Source organism: Miscanthus floridulus, chromosome 3 (genome assembly GCF_019320115.1).
Source record: "Miscanthus floridulus cultivar M001 chromosome 3, ASM1932011v1, whole genome shotgun sequence".
Taxonomy (NCBI): domain Eukaryota; kingdom Viridiplantae; phylum Streptophyta; class Magnoliopsida; order Poales; family Poaceae; genus Miscanthus; species Miscanthus floridulus.
In genome coordinates, this window is record NC_089582.1 from 97,542,981 (window position 1) to 97,566,877 (window position 23,897).

A 23,897-nucleotide genomic window follows, 5' to 3' on the forward strand; every position below is an offset into this window, starting at 1 on the left:
CACACAATGTTCCCTCCGCTTGATCCTCGGCCCCATACGGCCTATGAGTGGTCGTCTTCAACTTCTGGCCGTCAGGCGGCAAGGAACCACCGATGGTGATGGCGATTGAGCAAGGCAACAAGGTGGCAGGACGTTGGCTATTGGTGACGAAGTTCGGGGCGTCATTGGAGAAGCCAGGCAGAGAGCTTGAAGGTGATTGATGTGAGAAACGAGACGAAGACGTAGGCCACATCGTGTTCGTGTAGAACGAGGCGGAAAACTTGCATTCGATCTGTAGCCAACAGTGTTTTTCTTCCTCGTTATAGTTATTGCGACTTGTGCATCAAGTACTATGCAAAGAAAGTTGAACTGAAAGCATGGTCACGAGATGCCATTTCTCGCATTTGCATTTTGCAGGGAATTAGGTCCGAAAGCTACCATTGCATATGTAGTTGGATGGGGAACATAGCAACTTTACAGGCTGTTTCATGTTTTCTTTTTACCTCACCATGATTTTTCTTAAGTAAAGGCTCAGTCAAAATCCGGGGAGCATTCAACATCATCCCCTTCACGTGCCTGTGACCGAAGGAACTGTAAGCCAGGTGATCACCCTTCTTCACCTTGCCACTCAGAATGCTCTCCATGTCCTTGCCATCATGCTGCAGCCGTCCGGTTACCTCCAGGCACAGACCATTCTTGGCAAGTCTCTAGCTCTGTTTTGCTCGGTCGGTTCTTGGCTTAACTGGACCTGTTTCGACAAACACCGGTTGCTCTCTGATTGTGGGGTTGGCTGCATGCGGTGGCTCTGATCCTTCTCTTCAGACGGTCGCATGATCGGGTGCTCTGTTTCCAGCTCAGTAGTTCCATCCTTGTTCAAAATCACCTGAAAAAAACATTTTCAAATTACGTCTACATCCAAATGTTCTGCCAGAGCTTCTAGACAAAAATTCAACTAAGCACAGATATTTTGAGGTTAGGTTGGAAGAAAACAGAGGTTGCAAAGTACTGCTGTCCAGCAGGAACAACTAGTTACCTTACGGCCCACCAAATCAAATGTAACAATCACTTTCCCCTTTTGGCTTTTAGCTGCTTCCTCAGCTTCCTCTTGCTGCTGCTTTAGGACTGACCTCTCCTGGAGTGTGAAAAATGGGTAGCTACAGTTAGCATTTTTTAATGTATCTCAAATGGGACATGTCTATATCTAAAAAACGCACAATAACTTCTTGTCTTGTCCTTGAAGTTACATGTTCTTACGTTTTTTTAGGGAGAACAAGTATGAGTTCGCTATGGAAACAAAGCTAGCTCTGGAAATCATTAAAACTAACTAGAAGGAATACTCTGCCATTACAAATCTTATAATAAAGTAATTCTCATATCAGGATTCGATGTACTTCGCGCATAATATATCAAGCTCTTGGTATGAAATGTTCGTAGGCGTTAAGGCTTAGCATAGACATAACAAAGAACCAAAGATCAATGGGTGGAGGCGTCGAGCAGAATATGAGCATGTATGATCCACAAGGGATGGAATAGAACTATCAAGTACAGAGAATCGAATGTGGCTTACCTTTGAAGACAGCCAACTGTTTCCTTCCATTTCATAATAGTCACTTTGGTCATCATAAACTTTAGTCCTTGCTGCAGCATTTCTATCATAGTCAACAAGCCTCTTTGCATAAGCTTCAGCTGCAGCTTCTGCTTCTGAAAGAGGTAGCCCGACATCACTTAAACCAGCATAAGTGCTACCTTCCTTCAAGACAAGTGCACCACAGAAACTACAGGGTCCCTCGCCCTCTTGTTCGCACACAATCTTGCCACATGATAAGCAGTTGCTGACAAGGTTATGTTGTCGTGCTTGGCATGAACAAGGTTTCCCCTGCTTGAAGACAATAGAACCTTTTGCTGCCTCAGCGAGGGAAATAGCCTTTGCTCCTTTCTTTTTTGAACCTCTCTTGGAAGAAAGTTGTGATTCTGCAGTTTCTGATTGACTCTTGGAACTCTGACTAGAAGAAGATGCTGAATCTTTTTGCGTGCGTGTTTGTTTCTTTGTCAGTGTACTTGCTGCATCAGCTGATGGCTTAACATAAGGCTGAAGGTTAGATGATTGAAAGCTCTCAGTTCCATTTGAGGAACCAATGTGAACCCTCCTCCTCAAGTACTCTTGAATAATGTCCTGAGCAGCTTCTTTTCCAATAAAATTCTAGGGCAGACCCAGTGCCGGAGGCTCTCACATGAGTGGGGTCTGGGGAAAGGAAAAACCGAGGCAAGCCTTCCCCCCGCAAAATCTGCGGAGAGGCTGCTTCGAACCCGTGACCTGGTGACTCAGTGAGACAGCTCTCACCACTGCACCAGGCCTACCCTTCCAATAAAATTCTGCACCATTAAAAAGTACAAACCATGATAAATGTTTATGTCAACTAAGCTACAGTGGTCTCAACATTTGTGCCTGATGTAAATATGACGTGGCAAGAAAAAAAAAACTCGACCTGCGGGGGGTTATGACGGCCCCGGGTTTTCTGTTAAGAAGAAGATCTTCTCACACAGATCGAGAAAACCGCCAAACCCCCGCCCCCATCCTGACGCAAGAGGTGCCGTAACCCTGTGAGAACCAGGCCGGAGCCTTCCACTGCGCTTTGGCACATGGGGACGGGCGAGTGAAAGGTCCTTGTTTGGTTTTGGTAATTGAGTGACAACCTAGGTGGACTAATTGTGTTTATGTGAGATACACAGGTGATTAGTCCACAGGTACATGCGTGTGAGCAACATATGCCATGGAGGTGAAAATGGTTTGGAGATGTTGCAAAGCTCACACATGTGACGATGAAGGAGCTTAAATGCACATGAGACATGACATTGAGTCATGTGATCAAGGTGGAGAAGATCAAGACAAGACTTGGGTTGATGGACCGGTTGCAAGCGTGAAGGGCAAGTCGAAGGCTTTGGAGTGATGGACCACGTGGCGGTGAAGCTTGAGCAAGACTTGGCGCCGATGGACGATGGCAACGGTGAAGAGCAAGTAGAGTCAAGATCGATGAACCAATATGATCATGTGATGATATGAAGTGGATCATATCATTGTTGATCGTGTTGGTGCATGTGTTGCATCGACATTGAAGGAGATGGAATGGAATGCGCAAGGAAAAGGTATAACCTAGGGTATTTCATTTCACCGGTCATAGGTGTGTAGAGAAGTTTATGACCGGGTTTAGGATAGATGGCCGTACTATCAAGAGGGGCAAACTTGTTTGCATATCGGTCATCTAGTGCCACTCGAGTGATCTAACTTTGCATTGTCGCTAGGATCGAGTGGCGTGGCAAGTTGAGTGGGTAACATCCTTTGGGAAATGATTGTGAAAATGCTAACACACATACACATGGTGGTGTACACTTGGTGGTGTTGGCACATTTACAAAGGCGGTGGTGTTTGCAGGGTTGAGATGGGTTTGGGTCCCTCTCTCCCTCCCGCCGAGCTTGCTCGGCGGGATTCGGCGCTTTCGGGAAAATGGAATGCCTATTTTCTATTGCGCCGGATGCAAGTTCTTGGTGGTTAGCACATTGGTGCAAGGGTGAAGAAGTTAGAAGTGAAAACAAGTTGGTCGCGAAGATGCCAGCGTCGGTCAACTGACCGGACGCTGGATCTGAATGCACCGGACGCTGGAAGGCTGCGTCCGGTCAGGCTAACGTACGGTGACGCAGTAGCTGGAGAGTGACCGGACGCTGGCTGCGTCCGATCGCGTTCGACCGGACGCGTCCGGTCATGCTCGGGAGCTTACTGGAAACGACCGGACGCTGGGGGTTCAGTGTCCGGTCAGTTGAAGCTGGAGCGTCCGGTCAGGTCAAGTGACCGTTGGAACCGGGACACGTGGTCGTCTGTGGGCGACCGGACGCTGAGGTCCAGCGTCCGGTCAACACGACCGGAGCGTCCGGTCGGCCCGACCGTTGCCCAGTGAAGGGGTAACGGCTAGTTTAGCCCTTGGGGCTATAAATAGAAGTGGCCCTCGGCCATGGCTGGTGCTGAGCACCTCAAGGGACTTAGTGTCCATGCTTGTGAGTGCTTGGGAGCCCTCCATCACACATATACTTGATAGTGATCATTCGATTGTGTGAGTGAGCGATTCTAGTACGATTGCATCGTGAGGTTGCATCGAGTGGCACTAGGTGATCGAGTTGCAAGCCGGTGGTGCTTGTTACTCTTGGAGGTTGCCACCTCCTAGACGGCTTGGTGGTGGTCTCCGTCGAAGCGCGCAAGAAGCTTGTGCGGCGCTCCGGAGAAGTGCTTGTGAGGGGCATTGTGCTCGCCCCGCGGGAGCCGCGAAGAGCAACTCTAGTAAAGCGTGTCATTGAGCTACCCTCACTCAAGGGGTAGGTTCTTGCGGCGCCCGACGTGCGGGCTTAGCGGGTGATGCTAATTAGCCGCCGAACCACCAAGTGAGCGGTCGACACAACGGGGACTAGCGTGTTGGCAAACACGTGAACCTCGGGAGAAAAATCATCGTGTCAACCTTTGTTCTTCCCGTTGGTTTGCATCCCCGTTACACAAGCTTGCAATTACTTTTATACATACTAAACTTGTGTAGTTGCTCTTGTAATTAGATAGCTTGTGTAGCTTGCTAATTACCTTCTTGCTTGTGTAGCATAGAAGTAGCTCCCTTGCGTGGCTAATTTGGTTTTAGTAACCTTGTTAGTCACATTGCTTAGTTTGTGTAGCTAAGTATTTGCGCTCTCTAATTAGGCATTGGTTGCCTTGTTATTGAGCATTGCTAGTGAGCATCATTAGCTTTGTGCTTTTGCTTACTAGCATGTGTAGGAGCTCCCTTGTTGCTTAAAGTACTAGTGGCATAGGTTTGTGTAACCTTGCTCCTAGAATTGTTTAGGAGAGCTCTAGCTAGCCCGGCACCTTTATTGCTTAATTGTTATCTTTGCAAGGTGCTAGTAAACATATATAGTGGGGTGTAGTCTTGGCTAGATCGTTAGTTTAAATTCCGCATTTGTATCGGTTAGCCGACACGATTAAGTTTTAGAAAAGACTATTCACCCCCCCTCTAGTCGCCATCTCGACCCTTCAGCGAGGGGATTTTTTTTTACCTCAGCCTGAAATCTGCTCCCACGTGGAGTCGAACCCAGGACCTGAGGAGTGCTGCAAACTGGCCAACTGAGGAACTTAGTTTCAAGAAAAAGATAAATGAGAAAGAAAGGGAAAAAAATGCTAAGGGCACACTAGTTGAATTAACATGGCCTGATGGGTTTTTGGGCTGAGCGTGTGTAGTAGTAGTTCACCCTTTCAACTTCGAGATGAACATAAAGAGACATATAACATATTACACTGAGAAACATGTTGATTTTGAAGAGAATAATAATACACACGTGCCAATCAGAGAAATGACAAACAGCACATGATTTTGCATCAGCATGAGAAGGCAATGGAAAAATGGCAGTGGAAATAGTAATCTACCTCCATATCAAGCCTTAAAGAAACCAGATAGTTTTAACCAAAGTTCACAATGAGTAACAGACCATGATCAACATCTCGTTATGCCCTGGACACTACATAACACCCAATGGTGCTTACAATACTGCATTAGGATATATAAATTTCACTCATGACGGGACATTTAATTGATGCACTTGAATTTTGTACCCATTATAGAAAATTCCTAAGACTCCCAGTAACATGAAGCTGAGGCACTTCAGATCAATCAATCAACTCAAACCCCATCAGCACAGCAGTCTGGGAGGGATGCAGTGCAGCAAACATCCTAGACAATCACAATAAACTGGCGATCATGCTATTTAAAACTACTTTTTTCTTCAGCAAGCTCAAATCAAGCAACCCTAATCCGAGAACGGCATAGTAGCCGGCGATCCGATCAGGCCGTTGCGCCAGGTACGAGCACTCTAGAGAAACTCCGATCAGAATGACCACGCCAGAGTAGTAAGCGCCCAATACACACGCCGTCCTAATGGATGGACACTGGCGAACGAACCTCGAGATAGCTGGTGGCGTCGGAGGGAGGCGCGAGCTCGCAGAAGGACACGAGGCCCGAGATGAGATCCGAGTCGAACTCCAGCGTGCTGCCCTTACGTTCCCGAAGTTCCTGCAGGGCGCCCTTCAGCCACTCGCCGGACGTGCTCGCTGACGTCGCCATCGCCGCCGCCGCCAACACAACGGCCGGGCAAGAAGGGTTAACTTCTTTTTTGCTATTCAGACCCCCGATCTATAGGATATTACACGAATAGTACTTGTACCTTTACAACTTCTATTTTTCACCTTGTAGTGTGGGTGATTTTCGAAAGACTCCTCAATCTTATGAGACTTTTCCCAGTGTGCCATTATAAAAGATCGTAATCCCCTGTGTGCTCCTAAAAAAAATTCAGCGGTCTTCAGCGCCACTACTCTAACTTTTTTGTGTCCTCCATGCCACTTCCGTCAATTTGGGCTCTGACGCCGTCAAACTGCACGTGTGAAAAGACGAAAATGTCCTTAAATTCAAATATGTTATTAAATTTTTTTAACATCTTATCGACTTCAAATGAAAAAACTCAAAACTAGAAAATTGTAGATCTCGTCGAGATCTATAATTTTTATATAATTTTTTTATTTAATTCCACAAAAAAATAATATAATTTTCTAAGATATATTAATCATATCAAATCATATTTTTTTTGCGGAATTTAAATAAAAATAATTTTATATAAAAATTATAGATCTCGACGAGATCTACAACTTTCTAGTTTTGAGTTTTTTCATTTGAAGTCGTTAAGATACTCAAAAAAATTAGGGAGAATTGTGTTCTTGCCCTTGTTCAGTACTCCAATTGTGATTTTGCCCCTATTTTTTTAACTTTGTGTTTTTGCCCTTGTTATTTTGAACTGAAGTGTCCGTCTGCCCCTGCTTTGGACGTCCGTCAGATGGCCATCGAATAGATGAATTAAAAAAATTCCAAACCTAAAAAGGAAAGTCCAAATGCCAAGACTGCCCCTTATCCTTTCTGGCTGTTTCTCGACTCCATCGGACCGCATCGGAGAGGGAGGGAGCGGGCGGCGCGGTTCCAGGCGACGGAGCGTGCGGCGTGGGTGCGGCGGCACGAAGCAGCGTCGGCATCAGGGCAGGCAGAGCAGGTGCGGCATCGGGGCGACGTGGGCGCGGAGCGGGCCGGGGCGCAGGGGCGGGCGGAGCGGCATCAGGGCAGGCGGAGCGGGTGGATCCGGTTCCTAGACGCAGCTCCCGACGACGCCTGGCCACGGATCTCCGCGGCGCCCATCTCCGGCTCCCGACGGGTGAGCGACCGCGCCCGCCTTGAATTGAATCCTTCCTTATTCGTGCTCCCCTTGCTTCCGACGGAATCTCGATTCGTATCCTCACAAGTACTAACTTTTGCCCTGTTATCCCACCTGAGCTCTGGTGCCAAACTGACCACCAGGGTACATAAGATTGATGTTATTGCTGCCAATAAAATTCTGAGCCATTCCAATAAATAAACCCTAGATAATCTGTAATGCAAGGAAAGGTAAACAACAGACGCACCTTAGCTTCCTTAACAAAATTCCTCTTGAATGAGCAAAACAGAATCTTCCTCTGACCTGGTTTAAGGCCATCAACCATTGAAGGTATTGATCGCTGCAGGTCCGCCATGGAGAAGAGTATCAGCTCTTTGTTGATGAAATCACTATACTTGACTTTTTTCTCTTGTTGGTCAATATACGTTCCAGGCTAAAAATCAGTTTGCAGATTTAGTGTTGATCCAGCATAAACAAACCTTGTAGTATTTTATAGTCCATGAACTTGCACTTGCTCCTAAATTCGTTCTCCATTCTTCATACTCTGGCATTGTGTAAAATGATTTCGTAGTTTTACCTCTGGTTGCCTGGACAAGTGAGTCCAACGGCGGATTGGCAGTTCTGTGATCCTCAGTGTAGTGTTGTCAACAACTTCAATTATTCTGGTGATGGTATACGTGGAACCAGCTACCTTTGTATGTTCCAATTGTTGTTGTCAGCTTAAACTTCTTCACTAGTCCTTCCTTAGCTATATTCATATTTCCCTCACTTAATTGGAGCTCAATGTAAATGTCTTCATTATCACCTTGCGTTGTGAAATCCTGTAAAATAGTCTTAGATATTGACTATGTTCATTTTGGTGCGAGATAGACGTGTGGCTCATTTCTGCTACGTGGATGGCGCCGACGACAGCTTAACGCACGAGATCTGTCAAATCGACCAACATGGAAGAGCAAAGGTGGTTTCAACAAACCCTAACCATTATCTACTGTTGGGTTTTTTTTGCCAGAGAGTGCATTGTTGATGGTTTGAGTTGGATAAACTAACCGCATACTACTTCTGTGGTTTGTAGGCCAAATCACAGGGGTATACGAGTTGTAGTTAGAATTCGATCTTTTTTCAGCTTGCCAGACAATGGTCCAAAGTCATGGCAGCAGGGTAAAACTTTGCCAACTAAAGTTGTTGATGACATACATAGCTTTGGGTTGCTGCAGTTGGTTGATTTCGTAGCTGAGCATTGCATGTGGGGGTCTAAGCAATACATAACCTTATGGCGTGATTTGGAAAATGATTCATTTGAGATGAAAACTGATGAACATCTTTTAGAGTGGTTTGTACTCAATGTAGACAAGGGGGTAGCTTGCATCAATGCCCAGATAAATGATTTTGAAGGGCCACTGCAGTTTTCACCAACCAAACGTAGGTGTCATCCTAATGTGAGGAGTAGAATACACCTAATTGAGGAGAGCACAAATGAGGGAGCCACCACAAATGAGGGAGCAACAAATGATGATGATGATGATGATGAGGGGGTAGGCGATGATGATGAGGGGGTAGGAGATGAGGAGGAGGTTGGAGATGATGATAAGGGGGTAGGAGATGAGGAGGAGGTTGGAGCTGATGATAAGGGCATATTCTCTGACAGCAGCTATGACACTGATTTAGGAGCATCTTCCGACTCTGATGATGATTGCTCTGATCCAGAGTTTGATCCTGATGGTGAAATACTTGATGATGTAGATGAGTATGATGCTCCCATGTTTTCGTATGATCCTGATGATCCATGCATTGATGTAGATGTGGTGTTTCCAGATGTTGATCAGTGCAAGTCTGCAGTTACACATCATGCTATCTTGCATGACCATGCTTTTAAGGTTGTCAAAAAAGATCAAGAAAGATTCAGAGCCATATGCAAGAGAGCTGATGAGGGTTGTAAGTGGTCTTTTTTCGCGTCTACAAGCAAGAAGTACGTTGGATGCAAGGTAATTTGGTCCTCTTTCCATAATGTAGTGTATTGACTTGAGATGTAATTTGCTAACAAAATGTTGGATTGTCATTATTATGTTGTAGGTGAAGACAAGTGGACCAAAGCACACTTGTGGTTCTTTCAACAAGTGTGGTCAGTCCATGGCCTCAAATAGATGGGTTTGTGATAGAGTTGTGGACTTACTACGGGATGACCCTGAAATGGGTGCAAAGGGATTGCAAGATGAGTTAAAGAAGAAGTACTCAGTGGATGTTTCATATGATAGAGTCTATAGAGGAAAGATGAGAGCACTTGATATCATATATGGGAAGTGGGAAGATTCTTATGACTTGATTCCTACTTATCAAGCTGAGCTTCTGAGGTCAGTGCCTGGCAGTGTGGTTGAAATGGAGACTGAGGAGCACAATGGCCATGTATGTTTCATGAGATTCTTTGTTGCTCTAAAGCCATGCATTGATGGGTTTTTACAAGGATGCAGACCATACATTGCCATGGATGCAACTCACTTGACAGGCAGGTCAAGAGGTCAGTTAGCAGCAGCTGTTGCAGTAGATGGTCACAATCGGTTATTCCCAGTGGCATATGGGGTGATTGAGACCGAGTCTAAGGAAAGTTGGACTTGGTTCGTCCAAAACTTGAAAAAAGCAATTGGTACTCCTCCAGGTGTGTACCTATGACTGCTATTTGTCTGTTTTCCTTCAAGTTTAAATTGTTGTTACCTAACATATGTCAATTATGTCACACAGGTTTGGTCATCAGTATAGATGCAGGCAAGGGAATTGAAGTTGCTGTTGAAGATGTCTATCCAGGAATTGAGCATAGAGAGTGTATGAGGCATTTGTGGAAGAACATGAAGAAAAGTTACAGTGGCACTCTTTATAGGAAGAATATGTGGGCAGCTGCCAAGAGCTTCACAACTGCCAAGTTCAACTTCTTCATGAGGAATATAGAAGAGAAGGATCCTAAGGCACTTGAATGGTTGGATGAGAACCATCCATACATATGGAGTAGAAGCAAATTCTTAGAAGATTGCAAGGTAGATTACATCAACAATAATCTTTCTGAGAGTTTCAATAGTTGGGTGTCAAAAACAAAGGAACATCATATTGTGGAAATGCATGACAAGATAAGACAAATGGTCATTGAGAAATTTGTCTTGAGATCAAAGAATGCTAGAAAGATGTCTGAAAAAATAATCCCAGATATCATCAAAGATCTAAATGCTAAATCGAAGGCCATTAAGGACCATGATGTCTTAATTTGTGGGCCTGGAAAAGCGGAAGTGACAGTCAACAGATTTAGGCATGCAGTTAACTTGGAATTAAAGACATGTACCTGTAGGGCTTGGCAAGTGACTGGAAAGCCTTGCAGCCATGCTCTAGCTTTCATTGCAAAGCTTAGTAGAGAGGTTCAAATGGATGACTTTGTTCATGAATACTTCTCTATTGAAAGGTTGAGAAAGGCATATGCAGGTACTTTCAGTCCAATGACATCCAAAGATCTTTGGCCACGTGTTGACTTAGGCTACAAAATCCATAAGCCTAAATTGAGAAGGAAACCTGGGAGACCTAAAAAGTCTAGATTCAAGGCATATGATGAGGTCAGCAGTAGCAAGAAAAGAAGATTGTGTTCTGAGTGCCATGAATCAGGGCATTTAGCCAAGACTTGCCAAGGAGGTCTCACTGCTAGTCAAAAGAGAAGGCTCAATTCTTCACAACATGGATCACAAGAGGACAACGATGACCCAATGTAAGTCATGGTTCTATTGGTGCTCACTTCTACTCGTGGCATAATCTGATAATATTGAAATCATGTTTCCTCTCTTTTTAGTGCAAGTGCTACTGGGAGGGGAATGGGAAGAGGAAGAGGAAGGGGAAGAGGAAGGGGAAGAGGAAGAGAATCAGGAGAGGGCAGCAGTGAGCCAATGTAAGTCATGGTTCTATTGGTGCTCACTTCTACTCGTGGCATAATCTGATAATATTGAAATCATGTTTCCTCTCTTTTTAGTGCAAGTGCTACTGGGAGGGGAAGGGGAAGAGGAAGAGGAAGGGGAAGGGGAAGGGGAAGAGGAAGAGAATCAGGAGAGGGCAGCAATGAGCCAATGTAAGTCATGGTGCAGTTGCTACTATTGTGTAAGTAGAAGATTGTAGAAAGTATCTAAATTAACATGACATCAAGTGATTTGGACTCCTCTTTGATTCTATAAACTCTGCTGGTGCAATATCCTGTAGATCTGTACTCCAAATAGCGTATAGTTGAGATAGCAGTGTAGGCACTAGTGTTTAGTAGGTCCTGCTAGCATTGAAGAGCAGTCCTTTGTAAGCTTTGGCAATTTGAAATGTGCCCTTCGCTCTATAAAGTCTGGTGGTCGCTGGTATACAACTGAAGCAGCATGGATCAAGATGCGGGCAGTCAGACCCCAGATTAAGTACTTCTGGATTCCTTTCTCATAAGTGAAGTAATGAACTGTGAATGCCTGGCCCATCTTCTCTCGCTCCTCGGATGTCATGTTCTCATCCTGTGCCATTCATAGCCAATTGGCCATGGGATAAATGGATCTAAGGTTCAAATGAAAATGACACAGACCTTTTGGTATTTGCAATTGTTAGTTCTGCCTGTCAACCTATCATAGTTTGCTATTCTCTACAGTAATATAGTTACACACTATCATGATCCATGCACTTATTTGTTGATGTAATCATTACTAACCAACCTGTTCAATGCTTTTCAGAGGGAGGGGAAGAGGAGGGCGAACAAGAGGAAGGCTAGCTAGTTTGTTAGGTCTCTAGGTGGTCCTTGAATGAGATGGATGTAGCTTTTGTGCACATGTTTACATGGTACATACTTGTTTCTTTTGTGGATATGTTGACATGGTGCAGTTGCTTTTGTGGACATGTGACATGATGTAGACCTGTAGCTTTTGTGGACATGTTTTTTTTTTCACAACTTTTGTGGACATGTTGACATGTTGTATGGTAGACTTTGAAATGTTGTGGTTCTCCATGATTTTTCTTATGTGTTTTATATGTGCTTTATATTGTTGTCATGATGCTAGCAAAATATAGCAAAGGTGCTGCCAAAATTTTGAATATTTATCAATATTAAATCTGAGTTCAAATAATTGCAATATGGCATACAATAAAAAAGTCTCATTCCAAATCAGGGTAAAATCACAATTAGGCATAACAAACAGGGGTAAAATCGCATGGGCATTTATGTCCTTTGTACAAAGTTTAACACCGTTAGGGGTGGATGACGGAGCAGGGGCAATCTGGTGCTTCGTGAATGAAACAGTAGGGGTAAATTCACAAAGTCAAAAAAATAGGGGTAAAATCACAATTTCGATACAAAACAAGGGTACAAACGCAAGAGCCCTAAAAAATTAATAACATATTTAAACTTAAGAACATTTTCGTCTTTTCACACCTGTAATTTAACGACGTTAAAATCCAAACTGATAAAAGTGACACCAGAAAAAAAAAATTAAAGTAGTGACACCGAACACCACTTAATTTTTTACGATATGGCACACGAAAAAGTCTCCAATCTTATCCCCGCAAAGCCGCGAGACAGACTCCACCTCGGTGAGCAGAGCAGAGAGAGCAGAAGGCATGTTTCCGATGGTGTCGTCGTCGCCGCCGCTCTCACTTATCCTCCTCCGGCCGCTCCCGTGCAGACCCGTCCTCCTCTCGAGGCAAAGGAAGCCATCCCCAACTGCCCGCGTAGAAGCAAGGTCTGAGCAGCGGTTGCAGCGGCGGCCGGTGACCGGCCGGTGGAGGAGGAGCTGGAGGAGGGGCGGAGGCTTCGCGTCTTTCTCCTACAATGCCAAGAACAAGATGCCCCCGCCTTCAGATAAGGTGATGCTCAAACGTTCCATTTCTTTATAACCTCCTGAATTGAACACACAACAAGTACATGCTCCGGTAGTAAATAACAAAGTAGGGAATTATGGATGCAGAATGTTAAGTGCATAATTTAGCTTCCGGAACTAGCTGGGAAAATATATTGTTTAAATGGATGCACCAGAGTAAGCGTTCAGGAATCCATATAAGACTATAAGAGCAATGTGTGTAGTTGAATCTTGGATATTTCTGGAGTTTAAATGCATTTCGCCTATTCCAACTTTCATCCTGTTTTTGTGGTGACTGGCGTGGATCTTGTGACATTAACTGGGCCTAAGCAGAGTTCGGATGAGTGGGCGATCGTTCGCCGATGGGATGTGCCATGGGAGTGGCAAACCGTTGTGCTCAGCATGGTAGGCTGTGGAGTAAGGTAAGCCATCACCTTTACACACCAGATATTTGAATTTTATGTTGTATATACAGTGAGCTTCGCAAGTTTGATTTTACTGTACAGGTGTATTGAATAAAGCATTCTGAGTGTTCTTTAGACAGCTTTGTTCTGACAGGATTGGTTGAGCAATCGGCTTTGCAATACCTGGGATTTAAAGCTGTGGAGGCAACTATAGATGAGAAGGCAGAAATACTCTTTTTTGGGCAACTGTATGATACATGTTTTTATGCTTATGCGCACAATACCTTTAAATTCCCTTGATGGCAAGCTGATTATCTTCCACCAATAAATGACATCACAAATTGCCAAAAGACTTACATTTTGCTTTTGTACTGTTCTGTGCAGGAGCGTGACAGTAGTAGTGCTTGGCGTTATATTTGGCATCACCAACACTTTTCGACCATTCCCAGATGATGTGTTTCGTTATGGTCAGGACTCAGTCTTGTTACCTTGGTGACTGAATAAAGTTGTTTTCATGCAAGTAGAGAACCATTTTTTATCATGGAAGCTATTTTGTCAGGTGGAAAGTATAGTGTGATATTTTTATGGAACATGAATTGCTTTCTAAATTGTAATTAACAGTCTACATTTATTCTCTTTTTCATGGGTGATGCTTCTCAAAGTTTAATACCTGACGAATAGTTGCTTTTATAACATCTTTATCAAAGAATACAATTATATTTATACAAGAATGTTGTTGAACTTTCAGATATTAATGAACCATTCAAGCTGCAGAATGGATGGCTTTTGTGGGCTGGAGTTGGCCTCTTTGGAGCAATAATTTCTATTGCTTTAGCCGGAGCTGCTATGACTTATCTGAATGGTGAAACTCCAGAGAGAGAGGTCAGACAAATATTTGCTTTAGCAACTAGACCTTTCTGGTGCACTGCCATTTGTTGGTTATTATTTCTCACACTTTATTTGCCACCTCAATTCCATTCCAAACTCTTTGTCATTCAATTTATTTAGAACAAAAATAAGTTGTGTTGAATCGCACATTTTTTCATATTTTGTTTGACTTCTTAGTGTATGTGGAACGATCAGTTCTCCTTGTAATTCATTTTTTTTTGAGGCATTGTGATTTACTATTATGTACTCACGAAAATGTTCCTTTCATTGACTCAGACTGATTCACTAGTCCTTTTGTTGCCCCTGATTGGTTCATCCACTACCAGGTATCATGTGTCCTGCCTTTGTGTTTTAGTGGATTAATGCCTGTTACCAGGAAACCCAAACTTGATCTTGTTTATTTTCTGTTGCTAGCACTGCATTTTTGGTGGGAATCACTGGAGTTCTAGCACCACTCCTCGAGGAGACTCTGTTTCGAGGATTTCTAATGGTGTCCTTGACTAAGTGGTAAATCCAAGTATATTGCCCTAGCACTTTCTTTTCTCTTCCTTGCATGTACAAACTTGGTGCATTACAAGTTTGCATGTTTCTGTATTCACCAGTTACCTCTGGGTACAGGTTTCCTACTCCAGTTTGTGTACTTGTCAGTGCTGCTGTATTTGCCCTTGCTCATCTGACTCCTGGACAATTTCCACAGCTGTTTATACTTGGTAACTCTCTACAGTCTATTCAGATATAACTAAATAGAAAACTATATGAATTCAATATTTGTTAAGGGTGCATTAGGGCACCCACAATGCAGAAATCATCATAGTTTTTATGTGCATTAATTACTCTGCCACCTAAGCATTTTGATGTTGTGGCAAGCGATTTAATGAGGAGAGAGAGGAGGAAATGGTCTTAATAAGAAACTATGTCTACACGGGAACCAATACATGAAGAGATGTGATAGGTAGATGAGGGAGAAAGAAGACATGATTGGAGAAAAGATTAGTCTGTAGAAACTATCGATTTGGAACATAGTTTCTATGTATGTATAGTGTCTACGTAAATTAATAGACATAGAAAATATATGTGGTTTCTAGCATTGGGACTGCCCTTAGTTGGTAGCCAATTTGGCCATATCCAAATGCACAAGGCAGCATTTGTCTTGTTACATCATTTTGGGCTTTTTTCAATGTGTCATAATTGTGACCTTTTTCACTGAAGAAAGAAGTTAAAATCTTCCTCAAATATATGACAGTCAGAGCTGCAAATTGTGGGCAAAAATACCACAGGCAGGCACAATGCCTAAATGCAATTAAACCTGACATCCACAAAACCATACAGAATCACAGCCATTGACATATCCAATACATTGTCAATTACAGGAATTGCTAATTTGGTCATAAATTTTTGCCATGCCATCATTTGTGCGCATGTCATATGTATGGCCTGTTTTTAGAAGAAAGGAGTTAAAATTTGCTGCACGGATACTGAGATATGACAGCCATGGCTGCAAATTGTAGCCAAGGGGTTACAACCAGACAGTTACAATACAACATTTGCATATACAACCGGTTGTAATTACTGGAGTTGCTATTCTATTTGTATCAGTGTTTGGCATGCCATCGTCATTCAGTAACCTAGTTGAGTATTATGCAGGTGTTGCATTGGGGTTTTCATATGCTCAGACCCGCAATCTTCTAACTCCGATCACAATACATGCATTTTGGAACTCAGGAGTAATACTTCTGCTAACCTTTCTTCAGGTAGGTCTTGTCAGTCTCTATGTGGCTACCAGTAACTTTCCTGGTGAAAATTCTCGAAATCATAAGTTGGCTAACATGCATAGAATTGCGCAAGAGTAGGGACAGCTAGTTTCTGTTTTGAGTAGTAAGAGGTAAGCAATTCACAGTGTTTTTTCGACTGTTTTAGCTGCAAGGATATGATCTCAAGGAGCTCTTGGGAGCATCGTGAAGGTTTGAACAAACCAGGCACATTTGGTGCATAATATGATATCAAGGAGATCTGTTGGGTATGTGCTCTTGCACACCTGATGCCAGCAAAACCACGTGAAAAGAAATATGAGTCTTCAGGTTAGCTGATGGTTGCGTTTCCAAAAGTGTTACGAGGCACCACTAGTCTGTAAAGCTGTTTATACAAGATGGCAGATTGACCTTAATGTAAGAACAGCTGCCCTTTTTGAGAGTGTTTCTTACAACTGGAGTGCTCAATTAAATTGTACTGATATTGTTTATTAAAGAAAGGTGTAACGACAACTGACATCATGTTTTATGTGTACAAGTATGTGTGACGGAACCATTGATCCTTGCATATCTGGCTTTCTATAGTGTTGACATGATACCATTAGGAAACAATAAAATAAAATAAAATCGATAAATATATTTCTCTGCTTTGCTGCACTCCTAGGTCCTAACTATGGTTGAGAAAGATGCCTCAGTAGCATAATTCAAATTACCAACTTATTATGGCTAGATATCTACTGCACAGTCAGTGTTGTGTTTTTTTTTTCACCTCTCATCTAGATAGGATCTGTTCGAATACAGACACACATCTACACCACACACACGAACACCACATTCACACCACTAGTACACGAGCAGACAATCAGCAGGCTCTGTAGGCGACGGGAACGTCGCAGTCCTTTTGTGGCACCACACGTTGAGAGGTTTCACTGGAAATTATTATGGGAATAAATCCCGGTGAGAACACCAGCGCCGAACCCGGGGTTCGAACGCTGGTGGGCAGCGTGCTCACCTGCACCGCGTGCCAACCGAGCCAGTCAGTGTCGTGTTAGATGGACGTATGCACAAGCTACTGGTTTGTGCATCGAATCAATAGAAAATATTTGAAAGACAAAATCCCTAGAATTAGTCTAAAGTTTTATCATTGTTTATTAAACTTTTCATATTTTTGCCTCTCTTGATGTGTAATGAATTTTAACTTCACAAGTCAAATGTGAGTACAGCACTTTCACAAAGGAAATCTGCAGTTTTTTTTTTACCACAATTTGATCGACAGACGGAAACGTCCAGGAATTGCAGTATATAGTATACTCCACTAACCCCCAAGAGCGATCAGTTCTGCCAAGAGTAGTGGTTTTTTTTTATTCCTATATAAGAGAGCCAATGCGAAGTGCTGCCTAACATGGGGACAGGGCTCAAGCGTCTACTACCTGCAATCTCAGTATAGGTCTGATTAGTTTCTTACAAAGATCACTAGCATGGCTATGAACATGGTGGAACTGAGGATTTTTTTCGCTCGTTTTTCCTTGGATCATCTGTGTGAATGGAGGGGGCCGCAAAAACGACATCAAGATCCGTTGATTGTTAATTGTTCTCTTCTTGATACATGATTGATCTGCAGTCTGGTTTTGGTTGTCGTATCTAGTAATTTCATTCAAGGAACAAATGAAGTTAGGCGTCGCTTTCTGGTCAGTCCATTTCCATCCTGTAACAGTCATGACAAGATGCATGTAGGATCTGCAATTGCTGTGAATTGTGCGATGCAAGGTCAGTATGTGTGTAAATGGGCAAAGAAATGATAGGGAAGTATGAAGCCTGCTCCCTTGTCTGATGGACTAGATAGTAACCGTTCAGATGAAACCTTGGGGTCACTCTACTTGCCAGGATCTTATTTCCTTTGTACAGTAGGTTTTATTTGCTGACGGCGTGCAAAGTTTGTGTCCACTGAAATAAAAAGTTGTGCACATGTTGTAGTTTCTTGTGAATGTATCTGAGTTTTTATCAAGGTCACCATGTAAACGAGATGGGAGCCACACATTTCATCAGAGATGCCGAGAAACTTATGGACAAAATAAAAGGTATGCTAACATGAAGAACTACTGTTGAAAGAAAAATGATAGGGGACAGTTCTACAACGTTCATGTAGGACTGACTCATAAAATGTACCCATTAAACAAGATTAACTAAGAATCTGCTCTTATTATGAACTATAAAAGAAGAGTCCCTAATTCGCAATAAACTAGATGGTAATGTTGCGGTGCAGGCGTCCGGACGGACGCCGCCTCCTAAAAAAAATCTCCCACTCCGCCTCGCGCGCTCGTCGCAAGCTCCGCTCCCCATCTGCCGCCGCTAGCGCTGACCACCTCTGCTTCCTCCACCCCGGGGCCCTCGCCCGCCTTCGCGACTCAAGGCTCCACCACTGGAGTTGTGCCTCTCGTCCGCCCCTGCACTCATCGCCAGCGCCGGGCGTCCTCCTCATCACCTCCTCCTACGGTTGGAGATGGCGAGGGCATCGCGGTCATGCCATACTTTGCACCTACCTCGAGGCTCCTTGCGCCCCAGTGCCCCCAGCGGAAGAAGCTCGCGGCGGCCAAGTCCGTGATGCTTTTCGCTCCGCCGCCTTCCAGACCTGATCTGCCCATCGAGGCGGTTATCGATTTCCTCAACGCGCCTGACATGGTGGTCACCACCCACTAGAGTGTCGCGCCTGACATGTTGCAAGCGTATATTTCAAGCATATGTTTCAGAGGTATGTTGCAAGTGTGTTTCATATGGATGTTACAAAAGTAGATCGGGATATTGCATATGTTGCAATGGCTATATATACACGTATGTTGCAAACATCCATTCCAAATGTTTCATCTGTTTTTTCAGACATAAGTTGCAAGTGTGTGTTATCTGGATGTTGCATATGTTTCACATATATGTTGTCAGTGTTTCATCTGGATGTTGCATATGCTTGCAATGGTTATATATACACTTATGTTGCAAACGTCCGTTCCAAATGTTTCATATGTTTTTTCAGACATAAGTTGCTAGCGTTTTTATCTTGATATTGCATATGTTTCACACATATGTTCCAAGTTTTTTATATGGATGTTGTATATGCTTGCAATGGCTTGCAAGTGTTTCAGACGTATGTTGCAAGTGTTTCAGTTATTTTGGACATATGTTGTAAGTGTTTCATCTGGATGTTGCAAAAATAGATCGGGTGTTGCACATGTTGCAATGCGCTTGAGAAGCGGAAGGGGCGCGAGTGGTCCCCACGTGGGCACACGAAACACAGGCACGGGTGGGAGGGGGGCTGGCGCGAGCACGAGCGTGGTGTGCAGGCACGCACATAGAAAACGGGGTACAACGTGGACGTCCGTCCGGACGCTAGCACTACCATAAACTAGAACATCCAAACAAATAAGCATCGCGCCGATCAGTGGTGAAAGAAAATTTTCAGGTGTCCATGCTGTCACATCGACAGTGCTCCAATCGATTAAGTTAACAGCAAAAATGTCTGTCCACACAGTGAGAACCAAATTAGACAAGTGGGAAATGGGTCACGATGTATAGGAATATATATAACCCATGAGCCGCGGCGAATAACAATGAGATTTTCTAATCCAGAGAATGGAGAAACATGTCTTGGCAATATTTTTTTTTTGCAGAAAAAAGTGAATCTAATCAGAATTTAAATATTGCTGGAGACTGTGGCATTAGTAGGGATGCAAGTTTTGATTTGTGTCATTGGGTCAACTGGAAATTCATCCAATTGAACTAATTCGGATTTCAAGCATGAAAAATGGAACGAAAATAAAATTGGGGAAAGCTAAAAGACATCCGGCTGTTTCCTAAAAATTGTTCAGTTTGTATATAATTTTTCAACGCAACTACTGCTGTAGGACAATGTTTTTATGGCTTCTCATGGTGTCCTAGGTACCTACCTAGATCATAATCCTCTGTCTGAATCGGAAGGGACTAATAGTCCCTATATGCTGCTAAGATTGTCTTCATTGATATAATATAATCCCTGATTAAAAAAGTCAAATAGGTTCAGCGAGACAAGGAATATAGGAGTTCTTTAATGAAAGGAGGCACTTCCATTTGAGAGTCGTGTTTTAGCAGCTGCGATTATACTTTTCTAATGCACAGATTAAACATTACTCCTACGTTAACCACCCGCCTTTGACGTTTATGACCCGGAATAAGTACAAGACGTGTAGGATGAGGTCTTTGGCAACGTTCATCTAATGAGAAGCAGTTCGTCGTAAAGATGTGCTATATAAGAGCCGTGACATCTTTGTTCAAGAAACAAAGCTCAGTAGTGAGTACATAGTAATTTGCTGTGATACTGGTTCCACTTCAGAGAGACAGCTTTGGCCGTTTGTCTTACCTGAGCATCTTCAGTTCTAAAAACCATTCTACCTCCACATAAGTACCACAAGAACAGGCAATCAGGATCTGGCTTCACCAGCCTCAACCATGGATGAGAGAGCTGATATGGACAGGTCTGATGAGGTTCTTCTTCCAGGTTTCCGGTTCCATCCTACAGATGAAGAGCTCATAAGCTTTTATCTCAAGAGAAAGATTCAGCAAAAACCTGTGTCCATTGAGCTCATTAGGCAGCTGGACATCTACAAGTATGATCCATGGGATCTCCCAAGTAAGCGACTCCATCTCTGTACTGTACCTATCGTTCTTTCTGTCACTAAATGGCTATGAACTTCAGTGCCTAGAGTTCAATGTCTATGAACATAGTAGCGGTTTTTAATGAGTTCGTTCTACACTTGTTTGCTAGAGCACGAGCTACTTGTTTTCAAACTAATGAGCACCTAGTATATTATTAGTATCTTCCCATCAGACTACGATATATAGTTTACTTGGCTTTCTGCATCATTTTATTACTTCATGCCTTGCTATATTCAACTTTACTTGCTGCAATCATTTATCATCATGTTCTTGCGTAGAGCTTGCGAGCACCGGGGAGAAGGAATGGTACTTTTACTGCCCAAGGGACCGGAAGTATCGGAATAGTGCTAGACCAAATAGAGTCACAGGAGCTGGATTCTGGAAAGCAACAGGAACAGATAGGCCAGTTTACTCTTCTGAAGGGACCAAGTGCATAGGCCTGAAGAAGTCCCTTGTCTTTTACAAAGGGAGAGCAGCGAGAGGAATCAAGACTGACTGGATGATGCATGAGTACAGGCTTCCTTCACTCAATGACCCCTCACGTCATAAAACACCAAAAGACATTCCAGCCAACGTAAGCAATTTACTCAGAGCATTCAGTTCTAGCACAGAAGTTCAGAAAATAAAATATATATGTGCTGCATTTTTCTCATACTTTACTTTTATCAAACAGGATGCATGGGCTATTTGCAGGATATTTAAAAAGCCTAATTCTGTGGCACAAAGAGTGCTATCTCACTCCTGGGGTCCTCAATCAATTACAACAACAGAGCCAGAGCTGTTATCTGCTTTGCAGTCCATACAAGCTTCCCATTTTGCATTGGAAAGCTCCACCTGCTCAGCAAATCGATTCAACAGCCAACAGTGTCTGCAGGGACAACAGCAGCAGAATCTTAACAATTCACAGGATGGCTTTCCATGTAAAGTCATAACTTTCAACCGTAGCCCATCTCTACCATCAGAGAAAGACATCCATAGTAGTTCAGTCATCTTTCCATTAGAAATACAATCTCAGCAGAAATCATCAGATGTCACATCAGTGATGCTAAGCATGGCCCCTGGAATACTCAACAGTATGAATGAAGCTATACCAAACACAGAGTCTGGACTGCTTGGACCATCCAATGGATATATGGTTGATTGGGCTACAGACTCGAGTGGAGGTATTGGAAATAGTGATGGTGACGCATATACAAGAAAATCTGGTAATGGATACAGTTCAGGCAATGAGTGTGGAATCCCAGGGAAAATAAAATTCCCATTTAATTTAGGGGTAGGTTCGCCAGATGATTGGACAAGCAACATGCCATGTGATTCTCTCCCTTGTTCCCCACATCCCGCACAAATGTCCAATAGCAACTCTACTGAAAAATATTATGCATAGTTAGATGTACAGTAAGAGCTACCTTAGCAGAAGAATACCTATCGTACATTTTCAGTTAGCTTTATATCTCACAGAGTATACCCATGTTAACAGCAAAGGTATCAGAGGGGAGAATAGCTTGGTAATAATATATTCAGCTGTTTAGTAATTATGAATTACCCTATAATTTCGCTGAGAATTAAAGGTGTGCCCTTCATGTCAAGCATGCTAATTCCATCACGAAACAGTAGATAAATTAGGCCCTGCTGGGATCCGTGGTCTAAAGTTTAGTTGGCTAAAATTAAGGACTAAATTTTAGACCACTCTAGCTTATTTAAGTCGTCTAATGAATTAATGACTAAGGTGGATTAAATTTTAGACAGTACTTTAGATCATCTGTTTGGAGCATCAAGAACTAAAGTGGTCTAACTAAACTTTAGACTATGGGATCAAACAGACCCTTAGTCTAAGAATTCTACAAAGATTGAGACTAACCTGGATCAACTTGCAGATGCAAACACCAAATTTGTTCACCAGCATGCCAATGGAAGATATTTATTCGCACCTAGAATGACACATTAACTCAAAAGATATTTATTCGGATAAACGTATACAGGGGTTGTGACTTACCATAATGACAAAACACTTAACTCAAAAGATATTTATTCGCACCTAGAATCGACACATTTTTCTGTGTGGAAAAAACAGCTTGATACGTTTTGAAATGCAGAATGAACTTCATCATTGTATTCCTCTCACCGAGACAATTAATTAAAATATATGTATAGAACGCATGATTTGGAGTCTGTTAGAGACAGTTTCCTATAAGTGCACCATATATTTCTAAGAAAGAAAATTGGAGCCAACTATAAAAATCATTTTTGCAGCACCGGCAAGGTGCTACTACAATTGAGCAGTCTAGATAGGCATGTCTCTACACTCTGTGAGGTTTGGTTACTTATCATTGTGCTTTGCACATGTTACTTAATGGCACACCTCAGGTAACACTTCATGCGACTAGGCTGTCCGGTCCCGTGAAGCCTTCTATTTGCGTGCCATTGGACTCGATCTTTAGCAAATACGTTCGCTTATCTTGCTAATGGCAGTATACTTGTGTTCAACCTTACGGTCTTGGGCAAATCACAAATCTCCAGCAATTCTAAAATGGGACGTCGGACACACAAAAAGACATTAGTCGCTAGTAAAGAATTTAAGCTAAGCTCTTTGTGCGTCGTCCTAATACACGGACAGATAACTCCATCTCTATCTTAATAGGAAAAAATATATGAATAAAGAACAACTTACATTGAATGTAGCCTCTCATAGCAACGTGCTACATACATGTGCTGTTACGTATGTTGGAAGCTACACTACCGGAATCGCAAGCTTTGCCGAATGCCAAGAACTTTGCCGAGTATTTTATATCGGGCACTCGGCAAAGGATGTCTTTGCCGAGTGCCCAAACTTGAACACTCGACAAAGACACGACCTTCGGCAAAGCTACTCTTTGCCGAGTGCTCAGGTTCGACACTCGGCAAAGTCGTCCTCTTTGCCGAGTGCTCAGAAGTAACACTCGGCAAAGACTTTCTTTGCCGAGTGTCAATGTCTCACACTCGGTAAATTTTGGCCCGCCGTTAAACCAGCCTGCCGCCGTCAGCTCTTTGCCGAGTGTACAAAGGTAACACTCGGCAAAGAGGATCTTTGTCGAGTGTCAAAAGCA

The 23,897-nt window shown here is 43.1% G+C and overlaps 3 protein-coding genes and 1 pseudogene across 3 annotated transcripts; 3 read left to right on the forward strand and 1 right to left on the reverse strand.

The window, feature by feature from the left end:
• Positions 1-343: 343 nt before the first annotated feature.
• On the reverse strand, positions 344-6,179 carry LOC136541945 (uncharacterized; annotated as a pseudogene).
• Positions 6,180-8,803: 2,624 nt separating this feature from the next.
• Positions 8,804-11,929, forward strand: LOC136541946 (uncharacterized). Its single transcript, XM_066534134.1, has 4 exons — positions 8,804-9,239; positions 9,328-9,907; positions 9,991-10,993; positions 11,252-11,929. Exons 1-4 carry the CDS (start codon positions 9,015-9,017, stop codon positions 11,349-11,351), a joined length of 1,908 nt encoding a protein of 635 aa, XP_066390231.1. The 5' UTR covers positions 8,804-9,014; the 3' UTR covers positions 11,352-11,929.
• Positions 11,930-12,810: 881 nt separating this feature from the next.
• On the forward strand, positions 12,811-16,651 carry LOC136541947 (uncharacterized). The gene is made up of 10 exons (XM_066534135.1): positions 12,811-13,101; positions 13,428-13,516; positions 13,639-13,746; positions 13,883-13,965; positions 14,247-14,380; positions 14,663-14,712; positions 14,801-14,893; positions 15,005-15,096; positions 16,031-16,137; positions 16,304-16,651. The coding sequence occupies exons 1-10, from the start codon at positions 12,856-12,858 to the stop codon at positions 16,343-16,345; spliced, it is 1,044 nt and encodes a 347-aa protein (XP_066390232.1). The 5' UTR covers positions 12,811-12,855; the 3' UTR covers positions 16,346-16,651.
• Positions 16,652-20,519: 3,868 nt separating this feature from the next.
• LOC136546218 (protein FEZ-like) lies at positions 20,520-22,264 on the forward strand. The gene is made up of 3 exons (XM_066538181.1): positions 20,520-20,788; positions 21,093-21,388; positions 21,488-22,264. Exons 1-3 carry the CDS (start codon positions 20,608-20,610, stop codon positions 22,196-22,198), a joined length of 1,188 nt encoding a protein of 395 aa, XP_066394278.1. The 5' UTR covers positions 20,520-20,607; the 3' UTR covers positions 22,199-22,264.
• The last annotated feature ends 1,633 nt before the right edge of the window (positions 22,265-23,897 follow it).

What these genes read in the sequence shown, in the direction of transcription:
- LOC136541946 (XM_066534134.1), top strand. Translation starts at nt 9,015, where the DNA reads ATGTTTTCGTATGATCCTGATGATCCATGCATTGATGTAGATGTGGTG. An exon ending in AGAAGTACGTTGGATGCAAG is followed by an intron (nt 9,240 to 9,327) that starts GTAATTTGGTCC and finishes ATTATGTTGTAG; the next exon opens with GTGAAGACAAGTGGACCAAA. An exon ending in GAGGACAACGATGACCCAAT is followed by an intron (nt 10,994 to 11,251) that starts GTAAGTCATGGT and finishes CTCTCTTTTTAG; the next exon opens with TGCAAGTGCTACTGGGAGGG.
- LOC136541947 (XM_066534135.1), top strand. Translation starts at nt 12,856, where the DNA reads ATGTTTCCGATGGTGTCGTCGTCGCCGCCGCTCTCACTTATCCTCCTC. An exon ending in ATGGTAGGCTGTGGAGTAAG is followed by an intron (nt 13,517 to 13,638) that starts GTAAGCCATCAC and finishes TTCTTTAGACAG; the next exon opens with CTTTGTTCTGACAGGATTGG. An exon ending in TCCACAGCTGTTTATACTTG is followed by an intron (nt 15,097 to 16,030) that starts GTAACTCTCTAC and finishes AGTATTATGCAG; the next exon opens with GTGTTGCATTGGGGTTTTCA.
- LOC136546218 (XM_066538181.1), top strand. Translation starts at nt 20,608, where the DNA reads ATGGATGAGAGAGCTGATATGGACAGGTCTGATGAGGTTCTTCTTCCA. An exon ending in TGATCCATGGGATCTCCCAA is followed by an intron (nt 20,789 to 21,092) that starts GTAAGCGACTCC and finishes GTTCTTGCGTAG; the next exon opens with AGCTTGCGAGCACCGGGGAG. An exon ending in CAAAAGACATTCCAGCCAAC is followed by an intron (nt 21,389 to 21,487) that starts GTAAGCAATTTA and finishes TTTATCAAACAG; the next exon opens with GATGCATGGGCTATTTGCAG.